Source organism: Electrophorus electricus, chromosome 25 (assembly GCF_041902795.1).
Source record: "Electrophorus electricus isolate QZ-2024a chromosome 25, ASM4190279v1, whole genome shotgun sequence".
Lineage (NCBI taxonomy): Eukaryota > Metazoa > Chordata > Actinopteri > Gymnotiformes > Gymnotidae > Electrophorus > Electrophorus electricus.
This window is the reverse complement of record NC_137521.1, coordinates 5,936,149-5,959,745: the sequence shown is the minus strand read 5'-3', so window position 1 is coordinate 5,959,745 and position 23,597 is coordinate 5,936,149. Positions and strand designations below refer to the sequence as shown.

General features: G+C 44.0%; 1 protein-coding gene across 4 annotated transcripts in view; it reads left to right on the top strand.

The window, feature by feature from the left end:
- The window catches only part of sema6a (sema domain, transmembrane domain (TM), and cytoplasmic domain, (semaphorin) 6A), a 56,136-nt gene that overhangs the window by 1,600 nt on the left and 30,939 nt on the right, over positions 1-23,597 (top strand). For 2 of the 4 annotated variants that reach the window (XM_026999762.3, XM_026999763.3), the window contains exons 2-3: positions 21,964-22,106; positions 22,724-22,841. In XM_026999762.3, the coding sequence (XP_026855563.2) occupies positions 22,007-22,106; positions 22,724-22,841 (218 nt within the window). In that variant the 5' untranslated portion in view covers positions 21,964-22,006. The remainder of the gene's footprint in view (positions 1-21,963; positions 22,107-22,723; positions 22,842-23,597) is intronic. The other 2 variants (XM_081707697.1, XM_081707696.1) reach the window with 1 other exon arrangement.

Genomic DNA, 23,597 nt, shown 5'->3' with positions numbered 1-23,597 from the left:
CCCTGAGGTCACATTAGGGTGTGACCGTGTCTGCCCCGTCTCTACCAAGAGCCAGACTTCTGCCTGGCCACAACAATACAGGGCATGTGTTTCTGCACAGGGAACAGCATGACAAAGCCCAGCCCAAACCCACCGAGTCTCTGTGATAGGACGGTAATGTATTTGATGGCGAATCGTTAGATGGTGGTCGTTGGGTTCATTGTCCACATCTCTCGCAGCTATTCTTCCCCCTGATGGCAAACTGCCATGCCATGATTCCAAAACTATCTATTGCTTTATATTCACATAACTCGAAGAGACTTTTATAATGCTATTTTTGGGGGGGGCGAAAGGATTTTAAGCTCTGATTTTAAATTGTTATAGATTTTCTTTTTTTTTTTTAAGTCAGTTTCATTTGTCCAGCAATTTCTGGGCTTTCTTTTGATAAGGCGCCAGGCTGACAATGGTTGGGAAGTTCCTGTGTCTAGTCTGTTGTAAATCAGACAGACATGAGATTAGCCTACATGTGCTGTATTACAAAATGTATAGCACCAAATGTTCAGTGCTGTTAACAGGCAAATTAGTGTAATACATTCCTGCTTATTTATACATTTCAAATGCTACTGGTACAATTTGGCACAGTGATTGTAGCGGGGCTGTTCCGAATGAAGTTCCTTAATTATTAGATATTAGATTTTTTTGCTGATTGTTTCACCCTGCGCCTTGTACTGATGACAATGTATTTCATGCAACACAGCATCCCAAGTTCTCTCATATTGATTCAGTTGGGGGCTTGGAATCAATTGTTGGGGGGGGGGGGGGGGGGGGGGCAGGTTGCTGATCATAGCCAGCAGTGATGATGCATCCCACCTATCAGCTTGCCAGATGGCTTGCAGCATCCACACAAATACAGTTATATTGCAAGCATGAAAAGGGCAGACTGTGCACTCAGAATCTGGTGATGCTCTGTGATCATTTGGTACATTTGACCATGTTGTAGTGTCTGCGTGTCGTAAGTAGCTCTTGCTTTGTGGTAGTTGAAAAAGAAGTATGTGTGTGTGTGTGTGTGTGTGTGTGTGTGTGTGTGTGTGTGTGTGTGTGTGTGTGTGTGTGAAACAAATCACACGGAAGAATAAAAGCACTATAATATAAACCCAGGCCAAACGTTTCTGCTCTTTTCAACAGCACAGAAAGTACTAATAACACAGAATGGCTGACTGGGTGTTTGATCCATTTTATTTTCTTCCAAATCTCAGCAATCTGAAAATGCAATAAATTTTCCTGTTGATACAGTAACACTCAGCATCAAGTGAACTTGCAAGGCAGTGCAAGAAATAATGTGTTTTTATGCGGAGCCGTGCTCGATGTGGCAGTCGATCTTCCCTCCCCAACAATGGCAGCGTGGTCGCCATTCTGTGTGACTGATCTGGATTGGTCACCCTGGTGGTCTTGAATTGCACTTTGCAGGGGCGCGTTTATATTTTCTCTGTCAAGGGCAGGCAGATTTGCTCAACCTGAATAATTGATGCAGGCTTACGAATTACACTTAGTTACGATGCACTGTCGATATATCGCATGGATTTTGGGCTTCATGTGAATTCCATGGTCATGTATTATTTATAAGTGTATGGGCCGGGTAGCAGGCAGCCTGATAATTGGAGCAGTTTTAGGTGATTTTTTATGCTGTTTGTGTAAAGTCTTATATGGCAAAATAAAACATAACGGCTTCAGTCCAATTCGCAACTAAGCTATTATAATGCCATTATTTTACTGTGAATGCCCACCGGTTAGGAACGATGCTCTGTACAGAAAGAATCGTTTCTTTTCCATCAGCATGCAGATGGAGAGAACTAGTGTCAACTTGCTATCTTGTCATTATGTTGTGCTAGCCCACACACTCATAATCCTGGCTGTGGATTAAAACAACAGTCTTCCGGTGGCGTTGATGTCTTTGGCTTCTCTTGCTCATTAAGGGCCAGATTATAATGTAAATGATATTTGAAATGCAGCTGGTATAAACAATATGAAGCAAAACCAGATCCTAAGTCATGTTTGAAATTGGGATTTCTTCCTTAATTCATTACAGCAGAGAGCTGGACAAGGATTTTGTCTTTTATGATTGGTTATGATTTTCATATGATGATTCATATGAAGTTGTTCTATAAAGATGTCCAGTCCTTTTAATAATACTATTGTTGCCTCAGTTGATGGATATCAGTATCCCTTTGACACTGGGTATAATCCTTTTTGTTAAGATATGCATTTAACAGAGGTGCAACTGATACTTATGATACTGAACTAAGTCATCGTCCATACAAAACGGTTCAAGTGTTTGATAACATGTGAGCACAATGCAAAAGGTAAGTGTTGTTGTTGACTTGCTGTGTTGATTCATGGTCGCTCAATTTACTTGTTAGCTTGGCAAGGTGTCACTTGGTAAGCAAATATCCCTATATTAAGTCACTCTGCAGTATCATGTGGTCATGCAGGACCTGTGTATTCCCCTCTTTACATGGGGATGCTTCTCCAGACTCGCTTCACTGCTGTGACCCGTGAGTCACTGTGCAGGTCCTTTGTTTTTTCAGCCTCTGGGAGTTTTCCACGGTGTCCTTGTGGGCACGTACGCTCGTGCCTGTGTGACCTGCCCGGGTTCATGCACGCCGCGTTCCGCCGCGGGTCCTGGGTCCACGCGAGGCACAGAGAGGCGTGGTGCAGGGTTGCCAAAGATGGAGAACGCAGCAGCCCTGTCCACAGCGCAGCCAGCCTCTCTCCTCTGTTAGCCATGGCGAGTACTTTCCTATTCCGTTGCCATAGTTTCGGGCCCCAAGACAGCGCCACGGTGTCTGTGGGAAGGGGCAGGCAGGGAGCGTGCAGGGCCGGAGATTCCAAACAGGCTCTCCGGCAGGGCGGCACTTAAAGGGGCCACTCTGGCCTCCGCTGGCATTTGCTCGAGTGCCTTTACTGCCCACGATGGAGATGGGCTCGTGAGATATAGAAGATATGATGGGGAAGCAGAGGGTGCTCATCTTCGGGATCGGACCAAGGCCCTTTCGATGGAGGATTGCTCAAAGGTGTTGATTAGTGTGAGCAAAGCCATGTCTCCGCTCTCCAGAAAGCAGCTAGGAGGCTGACGAAAGGGTAATTCTGTCACATGTTGGCAGTTCGATCTAGATAGTGTCGAGATGATACGCCCCAAGAGATCCTGCCTGACAATGAGTGCACGGCTGTCATTAGTATGATTGGATCGCTGTTTCGGAGATGCCAAAAATATGTGAAATAGGAAATATCTTCTTTTTTCCAATAGATAGAATGAAACTGCTGTGTTGATTCAGTGGCAGATAGGCTTTTCAGTATCACACTGATAGGGAGATGAGTTTTCTATTGCCTGGGTGGTGACACAGCGTACATTGGTGGTTGGCAGCGATCTCGTAAGACGTGCTGAACTGAGCCTACTCATCGGATATGAGAGCCTGAAGTGTAAATGATGCTCTGCAGTGCGAGGTCTGGACCTGAGAATGTGTATCATTTTACATCAGTGCTTTCCAAGTGGATGAGGTTGGCATAGGCTGATCGCCCGCCACAAGTCGAACAGGAAATGTGGCAAAGCCTCTTGGGACGAATGCTTGTTAAGCACTCCGTTAGCCATTATTCCATTACTCCCCTCATCCTCATATAAGAATAGACAGAATTGCTAGTTATAAGCCCTGAACGCATCTGTCTTGTTTTAACAGCCCTGCTGCCGCTGTAACTCCTCATCTCTTTGGTTTTCTAGAGGATATTTTTAGGGCACAGAACAAGGAGAGACTTTCTCCTGTGCCTTTCATGTGGCTTCAGTTCTAAAGAACCTTGTCATTGTCAGCGCTGTCGGGCTGGAGTCCAAGCCGACGTGATTTGCCCTCTGTTTCTCTTATATCGCTAACCTTTCCTGCATGGGCCACCCGTTAAGAGTTACAAAATTAGGGTGGTGGTGGTGCCCTTTTTTTTTTTTTTTTCATCCAGGGCTGTCAGAGGGCTCCAGGTGGCTTTTAGGTTATACGGTTGCAGGTTCCATTGCATCATTCTTTCCTTTCTGCAGGTGGGATTGCTGAGGACGATGCAGATTGTCAGATTTTTTTAAGGGATTGCGTCACTGCCAGAGGCATCCGCTGTAAGGCTTGAAGAAGACTAGATTATCTCGAGCTATACTGAAGTTCCTCCTTTGCATATCATTTTTCTCAAGTGTTAGCAAATTTACATAAGGCCGTGCTAAGATATTCATCTGAAATGAAAGGCTTTTGTCAGATGGATTACTGCAAGTAAATCGCGCTCCAAATAATCTTCCAAATTCCTAGATGTGCCCCTCCGTGAGTGTGCATATTTGTTGCTTGACTTCAGACATTGCGTCGTCCAAATTTTTATTCTTAAGCTGTTCCAGAGGATCTCTGCATCGCCTAGATGACTGAGCCCATGCTGATGGCTGCCCCGGGGAGGTTTTAACTCTCTGAGCCTCGTCAGTGAAAGTTTAACAATAATAGTCCTTTGTGTACATTTATTACATATCTAATGAACAAATTGCAGCCATGTGGCGTCGTGTGCCGCGTAATATAAGCTCGACCACAAGGCCCCCAGTGTTCTGCCCCTGCTTGTCCGTCTGCCTGGCGCACAAAGACGAGACAGGGGCACTTATCGTCACTCTCAGAGGACCTGTTCAACAGCCTGACTTTGTCTCCTTCCTCTGCCACAAGAGGAACCACACGTGGGGTAGAGCTAAAACAAACAAAGCTCTGTCAGACATATTTATTCTATAAGCCAGTTTATTCAGGGTTTTTTTTTTTCTGTAATCTTGGGGATCTGTTTCATGCAAATCTTTTTTTTTCTCAAAATGGCATTTTCAGAGCTAAATGGCAGAGAAAATATAGATTATTCTTTTTAAACATGCAATTCCTCACTATTTCTTAAAAGGTAAATGAATTTAAAGAGTGTATTACATTCGTTGAATGCCATATATGGAAATTTAATATTCCAAGTTCATTTTTCATTTCTAAGTGCTATTGATAAATTACACATTGATCTGTGCCATTGGGATAGTTGCTGTCTCGTACTGTGTAAACGAATATGCCTTTTTAGACTTGCGAATTCTGGTTGCCTCACTCCATTTCATAATATTCAACTCATAATATTCAACTGTTTTGCCAAGAAGACAATTTAGAACACTACCATGCATTTCAGCAACAAACACCACCGTCAGCGGACGGCTCTACCGTGTTGAGTTTCTCCAGGCTAACACAAGGCAACTGGATAGGGAGGAATGAAACGCAAACCAGCCGCACAGCTCCTGTGCAACAATTGACCTACATATGAGAGTGCGGGAGATCCAGCCATTATTATTGCAGAAACATTTCCTCCCCACCTGACTTTGATCTTTCCCCCTTAGGGCCCCCGGGATGCATGTTCCTTTCTGTACTACTCGTTTGAGGAATACTCGTCCAGGGCCAGCTGCGCGTCCTAATGACAGGGAGCGTATGTAAAACAAACCGCTTCATATCGCTTCCGAGCCGATAAGGTGGCTCGTTTGCGTCCAACGCCTTCCTTCGCTTTGTCGCCAGACACATTTTCGACTAACACGTTAATTAATTAATTAATTAATTAAATAGATAGATAGATAGATAGATAGATAGATAGATAGATAGATAGATAGATAGATAGATAGATAGATAGATAGATAGATAGATAGATAGATAGATAGATAGGCATCTTTTGCGCAGCTGGGCAGATTTTTTGGTGGGCTAAATTAAATGTAGCCGCACAAATTACGCATCTGGAGGAGGTTAGAATAATTTCGAGCAATACACTACCTTATTGTGTTATATACTTTGAATTGGCACAACGGTCTCTTTCATTTGTGAGCTTCTCCATCTGTCTCCCCTGGCTGATCAGTCTGGGCTCCGTTTATCTTTTAGCTTGGTTCAAATATCAAACTACTGAATATCATCCACAGGCAAAAGCACACAAGCACTATTACAGGGCTTCGTTCAAATTAGGAGTAAGAGTCATAGCACCCCATTAGAGCAAACTGATGTGAGACTATGAGAGGCTTTATTGCTGGTTTGGTAGTGTAAGTGAAATTATGCGTGAAGCCTCAGTTTTTCATTGCTGGTTTGTTAAACTTTGCTGACAGTTATAGTTGTCCTTAATATTGTAACTGCTGTGTCCATCCACTCATGCTGATGTTGTTGTTTTTTCCAGCATTTATAACACACCTTTCTCTCTGAAGACATTTATCCTCTGCAGTTTGTCAACCCTTAGACTGATCTTTCACGATCATACTAAGACAGAAACTGTGGTTTGGCCCTATTGATTTTATGAGGCCCACTACATAGGGCTATTTAAAGCCATTGGTGATTTTTTATTTACTCGCACAGATGCATTGTATTATGTTTTGGAGGTTATCGAATGGTAACTTAGATTCTGATCAATCAAACCACTTAATACTTTGTTTGTCCTAATATTCGCAAACAACTGCTGCATATTCCCACAAGTGCCAGAATCTTCTATAGGAACATGTAGGGCATTTTGATTCACTCAGCAGAATATTCCCCACCTGAAATAATCACTGCTCCCTTAAAAAGTTTTTTCATTCCTTTCCAATATCTCAGTGCAGCAGGTGTGAATGAAGAAACCCAAGCAAAGCCAAAAACCTCGGTTCGTTTCTGTAAAGGAAATGCAGATCAAAGTGGAATCTCATTAAGGAACCCCCTAGAGATGTTCACGAAATCTCAGAAAAGGCAAGACTTCCACCACAGGCAAGGACCGGGTGACTTGCGCTTGTCCATCGGGCGTCAGCTTTATTCGGTGGTGACACAAAGCTTTTGGAACTTGACTATGCCAGAAACTCAAGACACACACAGCGGGCGGACAGCTGCCTAGCTGTACGCATGTGCGCCACCGAGCCGGGTGTGGCATCAGCTGCAGGTCTGGTATCTTAATGGGTTCCGCTTTTAACAGATCAGATGACGCCTGGCCATGTGTGCTGGGTCCAGTGTCCCCCTCGGACCGATGGGTGTCTGATTCGGGGATATCGAAACGATCAGGTTTCTTGGGTTTTTCTGGTCAGATATCATGAAGGCTTCATTAAAGCGCATACTGGTTAAAGAGTTAAGCAACGGCCTTGTACATTTTACTTTGAATGATGCGCAGTATTCCACTGTGTGCAATATTCTATTATCACCTTTGTTAGATTAGATTAGATTCCAGACATGCTACTGTAAATGAGATGAACAAGATGAGTCACAAGAAAACGCTCTTAAGCCTTCCTTTTACCAAGTTAGAAGTGATTTTCAAAGGTTCGCCTCAGCAGAAAGAACTACAGAACGTGTCAAGTGAGCAGCTATGACACATCCTCCATCAGTAAAAGAGAGGGTGTAGTGTGGAGTGTTTTCACTGTGCTGAAGAAGCTATTGAGTGAGATCCTTCATAAAATCCCAAACCACCATATTAATAAAGCCAGGAACAAGCCAGATGCCTTTCAGAAAGAGGTAGCACGAATGTATCCATAAAATAACCCATGGTTGTCTCGGCATAAAAGAGATAGACAGCAGAATCTCTCTGAAGATACCAACGCACTTTGCCCCATTCACTGGGTACCAGTGGAAGCGTTTAGTGTAGTCTTCCCACTAATGGGGTTCGAATGAAGGCAGTTCAAGACCAGGGGAAATCTGTTGAGCTTGTGAATTATTCCACTTTTTTTTCATATGGTAATTGTTCCCGAACTTGTTTCTCCCAGTTGCTTTAATGAAAGTAGTCATTCACTTGGCGACCCCCCCCCCCACCCCCCCGTATGGAATGTGACAGTGTGTAGTGTTTAGGTGGCTTAATTGACCCTGCTCAGAAAGACGAGGGAACCGAGAGGCAGCAGGATGAGAGGGGTGCAGGGCTGTCCGCTTCCCTAGTTAATATAAAAGCCATTGTGTAATGGTTAAACGCCTAACAAGAGTAGGATTCATTCTGAACTTATGTTTTGTTTTGTTTTTAATGGATGGCAAGTCAAGAACAGTAGCGACATGGTAGCAGAATGTGATTTCCAAGCGGACAGTGGGAAAAGTGTCAGGAGGAAAAAAAGAAAAGAAAAACCTATTCTAGAGTTCTAGGAGAATTCAAAAACTATATAGCTGAGGTGACTGTTTTTGGTGTTCAGATTATGTTCATCTGAAATGGTTAATGGTGCTTGGTTGAAATAAATAAATGGCCAGGACAGCTGAAGAGCATGAGAACGTGAAAACAGAACTGCAAAACAGAATTAACCAGTTGCATGCCCCATTTGTTTTATGTTGGCTACAGAACATCTTATCATTTGTTAGATAAGATATGTAAGATAAGAGGTGTGTGTGTGCGTGCGTGCGTGGAGGCCATAGAAAATTAAGACTCTAATCAACTTATATTGAGAGCAGCAAAGCATGGCCTAGTGTTTATCAAAAGCAAGACCTTCACAAACCTTGCTGGCTAAAATAATTTCCTGTTGTTTAGGCTAGAACTCAGTCTCTTTGCCTTTGGGGCACAGTCCTGAACTTCCTTTGCGGTGGTAACCTGGAGTCATTAATCTATGGCAGACAGCATAGACGGGAAAGAGTGAACAGGCTAGCTCTGTCTGGAAATTGGACAACAGCGTGTTTGAAGTTTAATTGAATGATAATGGACACTTGCTGAGCAGCACCCGCAAATTCTACGCTGAAGCACCGCTGTAGTATTCAATTACTAAAAGTCAGACAGAAAAAATTGGGAGTTTTCATGTGCATAGCCAACAGAGGACTGCTGAACCTCAAACAGACATTAGCTACTACATCCATTACTTTAAAACATCCAGAAAGCCAAACTGCTATTCACTGCATTCATATTTATCAAAGACTTAAGCAAAGTCAGTATCATCCATCTACTGGATGCCTGTTGTTAATGGATATCTTACTACAGGGTGGAATTGTAGCCTGTTTTGATGTACTTACCTAGCAACCATGTTGACGGAGAGGCCAAACCTGACTATGGACCAGTAATTCATTGAGTAGGTGAGGCAAAGAGATCAAGGACAGGATGCAATAGTTTCTGTATGTTGGAGAGTGTGTGTGTGGGTGGGTCGGTGTGTGGGTGGGTCGGTGTGTATGTGTGCATGTTTAGACCTCTAAAGTATTAGGATTGAGGGATAGAGAATGAGAATAACAGTAATTAAAGGTGTATGTGAAGCCTCTATGCCAGCAAGTGGATTCTGAAGAAAACTGACTATACGGGAAGCCACATAGTCACACCAAAGCATTTTGACTTGACTGCAGTATGACCACTAAACTGTATCACAGAAAGGTGACTTGCAAACTTGCAAAGACTATACACAGATCTAGGTCAAGTGCAAATCTGGTCGAATAATTCCAGATGCTGTGTGAGATGTTGCTGGCAGAAAGTTGCAGTTTCCTATGAGACTCTGAGAAGCGCAGTAGCACACATCCAAATGATGTAACCAAGAGGAATAGCCCCCGTGGAGGTGTTTTCCTCCAGCTGCTGTGAGAGAATGGGGATACATTTGGCAAATAGGGAGTTTTCAATCCCAAACACATCTACTATTTATCATAGAAAAGAACCACATGAAAGCCAGGTGAGCATCTAGACAGTATGATTTCCTGTGCCATACACAAACACTAGCGTTTGACTCAGATCTATTCCTTGGGCAGTTTTCATGGTTGTTCCTGTTTGCTGTCAATGATTTAACATGGTATCAAAGATGCATTTTATATTTGGCTGAGATTATTTATCTGGCTTCTTTTACAGTGCATTGGAAAATGCAAGAATGCCAGGAAAATAAGTTGTTTAGTGGCAGCGGAAACTGATTGCCATTGCATGCATCATGGTGCACCTGTAATATAAGACTATGTAACTGGATACGGCCATTGACATTCCCCGTGCTTAAAAGGTATGTAAAATTTGGAAGTGATGGCAACACATTGTGGTGACTATTCCCTGCTTCTGTTATACAATGCTTACAAGCTTTTGTTGTTGCTGCTTGGTGGTTAATGAGCAAGTTCACCCTGGTGTTGTGAGTGAAGGAGGTGACCACGCGAGACCTCAACACAGGGGTCATCATAGAGGCCTCACCCACTGCACCGCGGCGTAAGCAGTGCACGGTTCCTATGTCTGGATCCAGGCCCTCTTGGTGGGCCTCGCATGCGTTGCTTTCAGGGGCACGTAGCCCCATTTGCACGACACCTACAAAGAAGAAACAATATTGTAAAACTCACCTTGCCACACTCCAATCAACAGGTCATCGCGAACTTCCAAGGCAGGGGTCGCCTGTGCTGTTTCTTTCGCGGGCCAAACAGAGCCTGGAGGAAGTTGTAGGTGCGGGGCGGCTCTATTCATGCCCCATGTCACCCCATGGGGCTCAGCTAATTGGTGGCCCCGGCTAGGGCCATTTTTCCCCCTAAGGCTTTCTCACAAAAGAAGGGGGGGGGGGGGGGCGTCACGTGGTGGTAGCCCTGAAAGGGGGTTGGGGAAGGTTCTACCAAACAATGCCAGTGTGGGAAGAGCCTGGGAGCCCTACTGCCGACCACGGGAGCGAATCCTCCCAGTCGTTGGCCTCAACAAGTTATCGCTGACCTACTTGTCCACCCGTGTGTGAAGACCTCCTTTATTCCCTCGTGCCCTTTTCTCTTCTGGCTTGCAACACTTCGTCTCTGTTGCGTCTTTCCCTCCGGCGCGCCGTTGTTCGTGTTGGAACAGGAAGATGAGCTACCCCTGCACATGCTACATTCTCACCTCCATACAAGGACAGTGACGTTGTCGGAACTGCTCCAGGAGCTCAATATTGATTCACGGCCTGCAAGTGCCTTTGGCTTTGCTTAGAGACAGCAAAAAGAGAGGTCATTATTTCTCATGTATCATGGCCTCTTGGGCATTAGTGGGTCTTTAACATACTGGCTATTGATTTGACCATGATTAGGCTCCTGTCTTAGCTGAATGATAATGCTTTTTAAAGTAATTAACACTTGCCATCTGAAAGTGCAGCAAGGGAGATGGAAGTACAGTAAGCAGGATAATGGTGATAGAAGAGGAATGGCTTTTAAACAGGTTCATTTCAGCAAGCATCTTCACTCATTTTGTGGTTAAAAGCTAAAGCTGCTTTAAAGTAGACTCCATCAAAAGCTGCTATGACTTCTAATTATCGGAATTTGGGGATCAACCTGCCCATGTAATATTTCATATGCTCTACATCTGTTAGTAAATATAAATTACAAGGTTTAAAACCATTTTCTCTTGCTGATCTGATCTATTTTTATGTTGAATTCATTCATAATTTATATTAAATTTGTATTTTTAAAAAAAAGGACAAAAGAATTGCTGTTATTATCTATTATTTGAGATATGTAATGGCTTTCTGAGAAGCAGGTTGTTCATTTCACTCGCTGTCCTTTTTTTTAATCACATTTTCTTTATTTAAGATTATGAGTTGTCCAGAATCTTATTATCAATATCTAACTCAGAGGGAGTTCCCACCAGTGTGTTCTAAAATATCAAATGCAATCCAGTACATAGGCAGACCAAGGGAGTCCTCAGCCAGATGTTAGGTAGCCATTATATATCAGCACTGGCAGAGTGCATTTTATCCTGTGTTGGTCCGCTGGACGTAAAAATGCTCATTTGTTCAAGGAAGCCCATGAGAGGGATTCAATTTTCCTAATGGACTGACACCAGTGTTGAGTCTGAACACAGGGAACTCTCAGTGGACATTATTCTCAAGTCCCAGTCTGACAGTAGTGCACTTTAAAACCCTGTAATAGAGTTTATTCAAATGGTTTATGGGTGATGATTGGCTTTCCTCTTCGAGTTGCCATAAGTTCATTAGGGAGTGTAGCTTGGGGAGGCATTTCTGTAAACCAATACACTTAATAGTCGAGGTACATTAACCTAACGTGGGACATTCAAAAAGAAGTGCCCCCATGCTTTGGATAGCCTTCAAAACGTGTGTATTATTTCAGAGGCACTGCTGTTGAGGTTTTACCACTTTTTGGTGCATAAACCTTTTTTTTTCCCAGTACAATGCAGCTTCAGTCCAAAGGGTTAAGAAAGGTCACCATGCAGCGAATGTTGTTTAACTGTGGCTGAGGAGGTAGATATTCAATTATTGGTAGGCACAGCATTCACCTAAACCATGTAAAATATTGAACACAAACCATGGAAAATAATGAACAACAATAGGGCATCCTACCTCCTAGTACCAAGCTGTGCTTTGTAAACAATAACCCTTTAACAAGCATGATTTTCATGCTTTTTAACGTGGTTATTTTCAACTATGCGGCTCGTAGGAACTGGCGTCACTGATGCTGGTCTGCGTAGGGGTTTAAAGGAAGGCTTTGTGAACTCAACAGGCTCCCCCCTCCCCCGGCTACCGGCTACCGCGCACCGGAGAGCTACAGACCCGGCGAGGGCCTCCTCCTCAGTACCGCTGCACCCGTTTCTGCGGAGGAGTCAAGTGGGATGCGAGCGCCGCATTTCACAGGGATGGAGATGGTTTGAGAGAAGGACATCGGCATGTCGGAGAGAACGAATGAATTCATTTCGTTTAGAATTAGTTCATTTAGCTTTTAAATGCTTGCTCTCCGTGTCGCACGTAAACGTTTGCGGAGGATTGCACGGCGGCGATACCTCCATCCAGCAATATTCGGTGTTTTTGGGGGCCTTGAAGAGCGATTACACATAGGCATGATATCAAATACATGTCCCCAGCCCTCGCGCTCGTTGCGCCGGGTGGCGTAATGCGCGTGGTGTTCCGTTACCGCTTGGCTCGCGCGTAGCGCAACGAGCTTAAGTCGGACCTTGATTACAGCGGGAGCTCGTGCAGGGAGCGGACCACGTCTCCTCGTTTAAAATAATAATAATTTAAAAAGCCTCAATCTTGAACTGAGGACAATGCTGGCTTCAAATTTTCCCTCTCCTGCGCATAGACCGGCTGCTAAAACCGCTGCTCCTTTGCTTTTTTGTGCACGCAAACCAAATCGGTTGCGGTTTCGGCTTGAGACGGGTGGGCTTCCTCCACCCCACGGACTCGGTCACCTCTCCTTTACTTTACGCAGTCAGCTCGCACGCTCGCGTGTAGGATCTCCTTGCGTGCGAGGCTTCTGCGTGGCAACCGGTTTCCGAGCGAGAGGAGAGCGAGGACTCTCCAAAACAGAGCGCTATATGACTAAACTTTTGAGACTGGTCCAAATGCAAAATGTTAATGGATTCAGCTGTTATGGAGGTGGCCCTAATCGCGTCAGAAGTAAAGAAGGCGTACTTTGATTTGTAGTGCTGGCTGGAGGGGGGGGGGGGGGGGGGGGGGGGCTCTGTTCTCGGCAGATAGGCCTGTCTGAAGGCCCTCCCTGCAAAGCTGTTAATCCTTTCATTGAGCCACTCCATTGGGGATTTACCTGAAATACTCCATACTGTACCCTACAGTCATTTTAAGTTTAGAAATGCACTTGCAATTTTTCCCAATTTCAGTTGGCTTAGAAATGCATTGTTATATGAGACTGTGTTATGGATGATGGTGTTCAGTTGTCCGTATATCCTTTTTCAGATGCAAAGCTATATATCTTATGTTCTTTGTATAAAACATTCATGTTCTTATTTGAGTTCTTGGTCCATCTGCTTTGTAATATCAATTAATAAAAATATTGTACTCTCGCCTAAATGTTAAGGCTTCAAATATCTGCCTTGTTCAGCCTCACTCTAAATATTTAAGGTTGTAATCTTTAATAATATACTGAGAGAGCATGTTTCCAATAAATATGGCTGGCATCCATGCTTGCAATTGGCATTCTTCCTTTACAAACCTTTCGAATACTTTATAGTCAAATTTATGTAAAACATTTGCGCTTGACCTCTCTGTTTTATAGATTTTGTCAATTCAGCTATGCCTCTTAAATATGCTTGGATCATAAAGAACCATTTTTAGTAGACATTTATTAGAAGATTTCCATTCACCTGACACTTTTATCCAAAGCAACTTACAACTGAGTACAACTTGAGGGTCAAGGACCTTGCATAGGGGCCCAACAGTGGCAATTTGGCAGTGGTGGGACTTGAACCAGCAACCTTCCGATTACAAGTTAAGTAACTGAACAGGTTAATGAGACCCTTTCAACTGGTCATGACATTCATGTGCAGAAAAGTCTTAATTAGATATTTACAAAGGTGCTATAATAACACCCCCTTTGGATTCTCTCAATTATTTGTGCTTTAGCATATTTTGAAATGCCTCTAGTTAAAGGCTCTAGGCAGTAAAGGAACAGACTTATCTACTTAAGTCTAAGGGTCTGACACCAGTGATAGTGTGGATCTCACTCCTATTGTTGCATCGAGTGTACACTAATTGTCAGACACGAGACAGTGGATTTATCTTTCGTGGCTATGCCCGTTTTACGTGTGGACCATTACTCAGAATGTGAGAGAAAAGAGTTTTTCTCCCATAGGCTAGCATGGGAGCAGACAACAGCTGATGCTCCCTGCCTGGGCTCATTAGTTGAGTGGATATTGGAACCTAAGCACTCTCTAAGAGATAGTAGCTCTTCAATTCCATTAGGGCATTGTAGGTTATTCAGCTCATTAATCACATTTTCTTGTGGATTTGAGGCACTTGACAACCTAAAATATACAAAAAAGGGGCCAAAGAAAAGCAGATAGATAGCTTTCCATCAGGCTGTCTTTGGGATACTGACAGAGGGCACTGCAGTTCACTGCAGTTCAGCATGTCTTCATGGTTATTGTGTCTGCTCAAGCAGACTTAAATATCTACTTATCTCAAGGCTGAGTCAGAGAGTCCAGCGTTCAGTCAACAATGATAAATTGCATTGGCAGAAGGAACAGAAGTTAAATGATAATGGACATGGGTGGTACTTATGACCCTAGTTCATGTACCACTCAGTCATCATGGGTGGGAAAACAAAATGCTTCTGGAAACTAAATGTATGTTTTTTTATTGCATACTACTTTACTGAATGTAAAATTTGGGTGTAAAATGGATTGTGGGCTTTTAAAGTTTGTTTTCTGGATTTTTAGGGATGTTTGCTGTAATGCATTGCAACTGTGACTAAAACTTTCTGCCCCTGCTGTCTTTCCAACATTTTGGACACTTGAGTAGGGAATAAGATTAAATATTCACATGAGTAGCAGTAGCAGGTTTTCTGCTCTGAGACACGGTGTGTGGCAGTTAATCGGAGCTACATTCTGTTAATAATAAAGGTAAGCTGTCATCACTTATCTGAGAATAGCTTTCTGCCCTGTTTAGGTGGAAAAAAAGTTAGACGTTTGAATCTTCTTATTTGGTGCAAAGCGTCTTCAAGGTTCTTCGGGCCTTTTTCATGGTGAGTTCTTTAAAGGGACTTGTTTTGCCATCAGGGATCCTTTAGGGCTGCTACCTACCCCCCCCCCCCCCCCTGCCTGAAGTGTAAACTTCCACTTTGCAATACCCCAGTCAGTGGAGTCTGGGGTATAAGCTCCTTTAGTTATACTGTTTATTTTGCGCCTGGTGAGGGTTTTAACTGAAAGGATCCGTAATCCTCACGCCAGGCAATCTACACTCGGTTGTTGCTGACAGGTCTGAGTTTCCTTTGTGTCAGAGCAGTCGTGCCTGCGAGAGATAGGTTCTCTCTCTCACATGCAGCCTCAATCAGCTTCGTTTTCATGCCTTTTGGGCTTTTTGTACTTCTGAGCCTTGAAGTAGCAGCTGCTGTAAGTGCTCCAAAAATGTTTGCATGGGCAAATTCTAATAATACGACCAATCATTTGCACACTGCAAATGTCCAGACCAATGTCTGGCCGTGCGACTGAACGCCACTAAGCAAGCAGTTTAGTGCATGCTTAGCACTGCCTAACTCTAGACCTTAATTCATAAAGAACATTCACTGATAGCTTTTTATTGGTTCTGCATTCCTTGGGCAGAGGAGAATGGAAATGAGTCTCCGTGCGACATTTATTTACATTTCTTCGCAGTGAGCACAAGGTTTCAAATTAGCACCAATTATACAGAGCCTGAAATTGAATTACAGTGTCTAACAAATGGACTGCAGCAGCTTCCTTTTACTTTTGGATTTCTGCTCACGTAATCCCCCCCCCCGCCCACAATTCAATTTATGTGCTTGTTTTTGCTTTGTGTTTTACCTCCCAGCTAGACAATAGCTCTCCGCTTAACCTTTGAAAGAAATAGATACCAGTGATATATGGCTCTGCTAAATTAATGAGAAATTTCCATTAGAAAAATTGCATGAGAGCACTGATATAAGGCCTAGGTAATCAAAAATGTCTTCTGACACAGCAATGAGAATTAGATATTGAAGAGCCGTCATCTGGCCTTAATGCGAGTGTGCACCGAGTGTGCATCATTTTAGGTCTGATTTTTGTGGATAAATGTAACAAAAACTTCAGATCGGAGTCAAATCGGTGTCTGTCACTAAATGAGCATTGCAGAGAAACGTTCTGACCTAGGCTTTGATTCTTCCTCAGGTGCGAGATCTCCAGAGAGAGAAAGATATATTGGAACTCCCAAGAGAGAGGGAGGTTGCAGTGGGAACGTGATGTTGTAGAGCAGGCTTGCATGTAGATGGTGCTTTCAGCTACCACTGCTGAGATGAAAATTTGCTTTTGAGCTTCCCATGTTCTTGCTTTGCGGTCGAAGACCTTTGGTTCCATGGAGATATGCCACATGCGTGTTATTTGTCAACAGCATGCATAATTAGTGTCATGGGTGGGTACAGTTGCAATTATCCTGTGTAGTAAGTTCTTACAATGCGAGCAAGTTTGCATCATTGTTACTGTAGGATATAGAAGAGAGAGTCTCCTCCTATCAGTGTGAAGGCCTGGTGTGTGTCACTGACTTAACTCATAATGTTAACCTATGGCATCCTCCGTGCTAAGATGAATGCATAATTAATACTCAGATGCTCCAAAACAGTGCACTTATCCTAGCCTTTGGGACTATACTGTGTTGTGCATTTTAAATTTCCCCTTGCTATTTGCGACCAGTGGTACATGAAAACAACTAAGCGATGCCATTGATCAGGAAGTAGAAAAAAAAAAGGGGTGTCCTTGTGCGAGGACAGAAAATCTCATGAGGTTGAGATCAGCAGTGATCAGCATGCCGATCTGCTTCATTCTAAAGTGTGAATTATAACAATCGCCAACGAGTTAAAATAATGACCAATTGATTCCTTCTTCGTTGGCTACTCATATAATAAATTGTTTACCTCTGGTGGATCTGGTTGGATGCAGCTGAGGACAGAGGTAGAGCTCTTAGGGCTCCCAATCATATTAGGAGAAACTGTTTAAGTGCACATCAAAGGTCTGATCCAGGTTTCTGCTGTGATCTTTATACCTTTTAATAGAGTGCCTGCAAATGAGCTGCTTGCATCCAAACGGCACCATGCAGGTCATTTCTGGTTTTTGAACAGGTGAGTAGAGGTCAGTAGCTGGATTTGGCTGTGGACCGTTGCAGTAAGCCATCACTGTCGAACTGTTTGGAATGGTCGTGTGAAAGTAGTGAATTTCCTTTGGATTGAAGGACTGGAATGCATTTGAATTCCCATCAATATCCATCTGAGAGTAGTGACACTAGGGTTGTCTTACTCACCCACAGCCCATCAAAGCATTAGTATTCTGCTCCGCCTTGGCTAGCATGCGAGTTAGCAACGGAGTGGAGAGTGCCGCTCTCCAGAGCCGAGAAACGGACCTAAAGCCAAAACCACAAGCATTTGAAATCCAACAAGTCCAGGAGGTTTAATGGGGGGAAAAAGGGCTTATAGTGCATTGAAACATATGAGGCTAAACTAAATCTTGGATTCAGATGAAATCACAGCAAGGAAAGACACTTTATGCATCTAAAGCTAGAGCAACAGTAGCTTTAGTTTCTTCGTGGTTCTGTCTTTTTTTTTTTTTTGCTGGATTATTTTTTTTTGGATTTGGATTTTTTTTCCACGGATTGATTTTTGCTTGTAGCATTGCTCCTTGGCTAAAGGCAAATACAATTTCAAGTGTCAGAAATGCTTGGAGCGTTTTGGCGGAAAGTGGCACTAGAACAGAGAAAGGTACATAGGGGGCTCCAGCTCTGCAGAGTTTTACGATGGGTGGTTATCGAGACCCTCTTAGCAAATGCAGCAAAATGCAATGCTTGGACCCCATTTAAGTTCATCTTTAAATCAAATTTTAACTAGGGCTAGACCATATCTTGTAGTTGTTTGTATTATTATTATTAACACTATTGACCCTTGCATAGGTTTGCACTACAGTGCTTTTAGGAAATTCTAAGTGCACACACAATGTCTCTGAACTCCATAAACAACAACCTGTCACATTCAAGTTACTGAAATTATGAAATTATATAATTTTTCAGAATCACACAGGCCTATTTGCATTCATTTCATATAGTTATGTGGTCAAATATATCGTGCTATCAGAACGTATTTCGTCCACATTACGTCCTAACCTAAACCATATCCTTTTGCTCTTTCTTTCCATGTATGGCTCCTTTCTGTGTTTATGTGTCTGGAGCCTACAGTTTATATACTGGGGCAGTGCAGTCTGCCTCTTCCTCCTTATTTTAGCAGGAAATTGAATGCATAAGCGTCATTCTGTCCGCCATGTCTGCACACGCGTTGTAATATTTCATATTGTCATCCATTGCTTTTTGAGTGAAGAACTGAAAGCAGATGAATAGCACAAGCATGAATGGAGAGCAAGATACCATAAACGGATCAGAGAGGCAGGACGTGATTGCCATCCATTCTCTTATCTTTAATAAATTTCTCTTCTGCGCTCCTTCCCTGATGCAGTCGGCTCTGGGCTGATTGGACTGGGTTGTCTGCACCCTTACTGATTGGAATGGAAAAGGTTCTCGTATTTAAATACATAACCTGATTCTTCCATCAGACTACTGTTAGAAGCAGCAGTTGGGGGCCTGTGCAATTTTCACACAAAAGGACAGAAGGTACAAAGCTCCTCCTCCCACCTCCCGCTAAAAGTTTCTTTTCCAGAAGTCGCTTCAGCCTAACTGACTGCGCATTTATGTGAGCTCGACTGCTTTGTTGTTACATTTTCTCTACTCCTCCAAAATCACCTTCAGCAGCTTCTGACGTTATTAACGATTGTAACCTCATTTAGCAAGATGAGAAAGCTTCATTTACCCAGCATTTCAATTACAGGCTACATTGTCAAGAGCTGGTTTAATTAATTCTGGGCACTGCTGCTCTGGAGGAGGCCCGCCCACCTGTCGTAAGCCTTTGAAGTGCTGTGATTGATTGTAAATCAGATCATCAGGCTGCTGTGACATTTGTCTGGAGGTATTCACATGAAGCCACTAGCTACTGCAATGAACGTGCACGCTCTGCTTTCTCCAAACACCGCATGTTTGCCTGCGTGATGTGACGCTCTTCCTACAATGGTACCGGCTGCGTGCTAAATTATTCCTCTGTCACTCAACAGCAGGTTGTTTATCTACCTGGCCCTCGATACTCTGTGTGCAAAAGCAGATTGCGAGCCCGTGTTTATTCAATTAAATCTTAGCGGTCTGAGTCTATAGAGTGGCTAGCTTGATTATGGGTCAGAGCTCAGTAATTTGGTGGTTGGCCCTAATTGTGATATTGCTGAACGTTCAGATTGCTCTGTTACTGGGGTGGTATGAACTTATACTAGCATACAGTCAGTGGAGTATTAAGAGTTATTTAGAGGTGTGAAGTGTGTGTGTGTGTGTGTGTGTGTGTGTGTGTGTGTGTGTGTGTGTGTGTGTGTGTGTGTGTGTGTGTGTGTGTGTGTGTGTGTGTGAGAGAGAGAGTGTGTGGGTGTGGATGTCCTAGACTCATTTCCGCTAAGCTTTATTACCTGCCACACATTTCCTTTTGGCATCTGGAGTAATAAAAATTACCTGCTGTATTTCCAGCAGAAACAATGAGGTTTCTGTTTCTGGCTCTTTGTCTAGTGATTAAATACTAACATATAAGTTCAAGGATCCAAAGCCAAAGATTTGAAATTGGATATGAAAACACTACAGATTTATACTGAAATACTACTTCAAGGAAACATCTATTTCCCCATTCTCCTTCAACCACGTCTCCCCCCCACCCCAACTCCATACACATGCTTATATATAGAACCGATGTGGATTCAGTCTGAGGGGTTGCCATAGTTTAGTCATTTATCTACCGACTGGACAATGCACAGAATGATGACAGCATGCAATTCACATGTTTACAGCAGTTTGTGTACCACAGCTTCAGTAGTTAGTACACTAAACTTCACACAGCTAGTTAGTACTCAGCTTCTGTAGTTAGTACACTATAGTTCACTAAAGTTAGAACGCTAAAGATCAGCTATGTTGTGTAATTACTGCTTCCTGGGCAGAAAATAATAAGGCGCTTGTCGAGTTTTTGCTCCACCTTAGTGCAGAAAATGTTCCATAGCCGTAAATGAGGCTCTTTCGGGTGTACCTCGGGGGCTATTCAATTACCTTGGAATAATTATTTTGTGCACGTAGTAATTACTTTCTAAGAGGCATGGCTATGCGGTTGGCACTGTGTGGCTGTAAACAGCATCTTCATAAGGTGTCCTTTTCAAACAGTATCACCATTCCATTGTGCCTTAATGAGATAGACTCAGCCACAACCGCCACTGTGTGTATTTGAGCTTGCTCCGTTAAATTGGCACCGTCCGTGGCACGGAGGGGGGAAAAAATGTCATTCGCAAAAGAAAAAAAAAAGAGCAAGAGAAAAAAAACCGCCATAATTGGTTAAGGAATAATGTGACGGACCATCGCTTCAAATTAGGACCATATTTGACACCCATCGCCTGCTCTCAGGACACTCTATGCGATCACTTTTACAGTGGACCGTCCTCTGCCTGAGCCCTGACACTTGCTCTGTCATCAGGGGCATCGATCTCACAGTCGCGCAGTGCCACTGCAGACAAGGTAGGCACAAATAAGGTACAGCTACCAAGCTGTTGTTTACTGAACGGTGTATAAAGTGCCATAATCACTCCCGGGTTCGTCATAGGCATAGAGCACGGGGCTGTGGCCCTTTCTCGGTCGTCTGACATTAGATAGTCTTTGATGCACACACTTGGAGGTAAAGTGCACAGAGAGTGTGTTTGGAGAGCCACCCTCTCTTTTATCAAGGTTGTTTCCTAGGATTTCAGTTGCATGCCCTTTGCTATTAAGGGAATCTGAGCAGTGAATAGTGTTTTCACTTAGCAGTTTGAATGGGATTCTCAGGCACATGCAAAGAGCTCTCTCTCCTTCTATCTCTCTGTCACCCATCGCTCCCTCCTCCCCGCCTCTTCTCTTCCCACTTTGTCTTTCTTCTTGCTCCTTCTGTTTTCTGGCACCGCTCTGCTGTGGAGATGGCTCACAAGCGGGATGGAGAGTTGGGAGTTGTACCGGGTCCAAACAACACTAACAACAAAAAGAAAATCCCCAGCTCTCCGCCCAGTGCGCCGGGTTTAGGAGAATTAAGCGGTCAGTTCTGATTCCACTCTGGACCTGGAGTAATTATCTGCCACAATTTGCGGGGGTGATTTGTTGCTACAGTGCACAGGAAAAATTGAGGAGGAGTAAAAACATCAGCAGGGCCATAGGTTGCCATAAATCCGCTCAACGGAACAGGGCCCAGGTTTCAGCCCTGTGGAAGTAATTCACGGCGGACTGCTTTGCAAACCATTCTGGCTCCTGATCCAATCATATGAGCATCCCCTGTTAATTCCTCCTATTGGCTGGGATCCAAAATGGTATGAAAAAAAAAAGCAACTCAACACAACAGGTCCACCCCAATCTCAGCCATCGATCTATGACGCATATTACTCAGCTAATCCAATTAATTTGTTTCGCCGGTAAGGCAGGCTCGTGAAGTCACCGCCCGCCCGTGTGTGTATTCGGCATCAGCCGGTGGTCGTTAGGTGAGGCTATCTGAGGACCTGAAGAATGAAGTGGGTCTCTCTCCACCTCTCTTGCAGGCTGAAGTAAAGAAGTAATCAAGAGCCAGTAGGCAGTGCAACAATGAGATCGGAGGCCTTGGTGCTGTATTTCACCCTGCTGCAGCTCGCTGGGGCCGGCTTCCCAGAGGACTCCGAGCCAATCAGCATTTCACATGGCAACTGTGAGTAGCCAGGAGCTGCCGAAGAACGTCTGCGTCTCTTCACTCTCCGTTCCTCCCTCCATTGCTTTCTCTCTCTTTCTCTCCCTCATTTTCTCTCCTATTCTCTCTCTTTCTCTCTAATTCTCTCCATCTCTGTCCCATTCCCTCTCATTCTCACTCACTTACACATTCCTCCTGTCTTTACTCTGTCATTCTCTTTTCTCTTATTCGCACACATGGTTCCTCTTGCTATTCCTCTTTCGCTCTCTCTCTCTCTCTCTCTGTCTCTCTCTCTCTCCCACATTCTCTCTCTCACTCACACCTGCTATCCTCTCTCCCCTTGTGCTGTTTGAATGTGAGATATGATTCAGTGCCCAGGGAAGCACACAAGAAAATGTGAACTTAAAATGGTATTTGAAATGGAGTCTTTCTGACATCAAAAGATAATCCTTTATTTTCCCCATCAAAGCTTAAAGCCTCATGTAGAAGCCAACGTTGGACAGAGATACAGAATACATTTTGTTTATCCATTTTTTTTTCTCTCACTTACCATATGAATATATGATGATGTGCTGCTATTTATGTACTATGGAATGATTGCCAATATTTTCCAGCTTTTAATTTCTGCCTAATTTCAGATACAAAGCATTACCCCGTATTCGTTGGACACAAACCAGCAAGGAACAATACACAACGGCACAAACTGGACATCCAACTAATCGCCATAACGAACCGGACTCTGTACGTGGCCGCCAGGTCAGTGTTTGCTCACCGTCCGGGGGTCCGTGCAGGGGATCTTAGTGCCATAAACTCCGAACCACAAACCTGAACCATGAAGCAGCGCGTCGCCAAAACGCGCCAGCATCGGATCCTAGTAATGATAGGGAAACCGCATGGGGTTGGTGGGGTTGGTGGGGGTGGGGTGGGGGGGGGGGTAAACGAATAGATGAGTCTTGAGAGCGTGCAGCCGAAGTGCCCCATAGTTGGCACGCGCGGGCAATCTTTTTGCCGTGTAAACGTAAAGAAATCACGCGCTCCGTTTTTGGGACTCGCGAGAGGCTCGCACACCCAAAGAAATAGAGACGGCATCGCCAGCCGGTGCCGCCACTGCGTCGTCTGTCCCTGTCGGTGGGGGGGTTCGATGAGAGATGAGCCGTGCGCGCCGCCGGCGCACCCCGACGCCTGGAAGGCACGCGCTCGAGAAGAGAGACGCATCGCTAGTTGCATGCACGTTTGTTGCATGGCCACGCATGCTTGCTTTTGCACATGAGAATTTTTTGTTGTAAATCGAGTTCATTGTGTCTCACCCACAGATGGCCAGCAGAGATGCGGTCCAAAAGCAGACGCTATTTGTGAATGGCTTCAAATCATTTGGCTCGTTATGAGGTCCAGTGATTAAAACGCAAGCCAGCTCGACAGTGGGGCACGCAGACATAGCCACGACCAAAATTCAACAAAACTGGATTTGGTTTTGAAAAAAACAAACTGTGAATATTGGCAGTAACGAAGCGC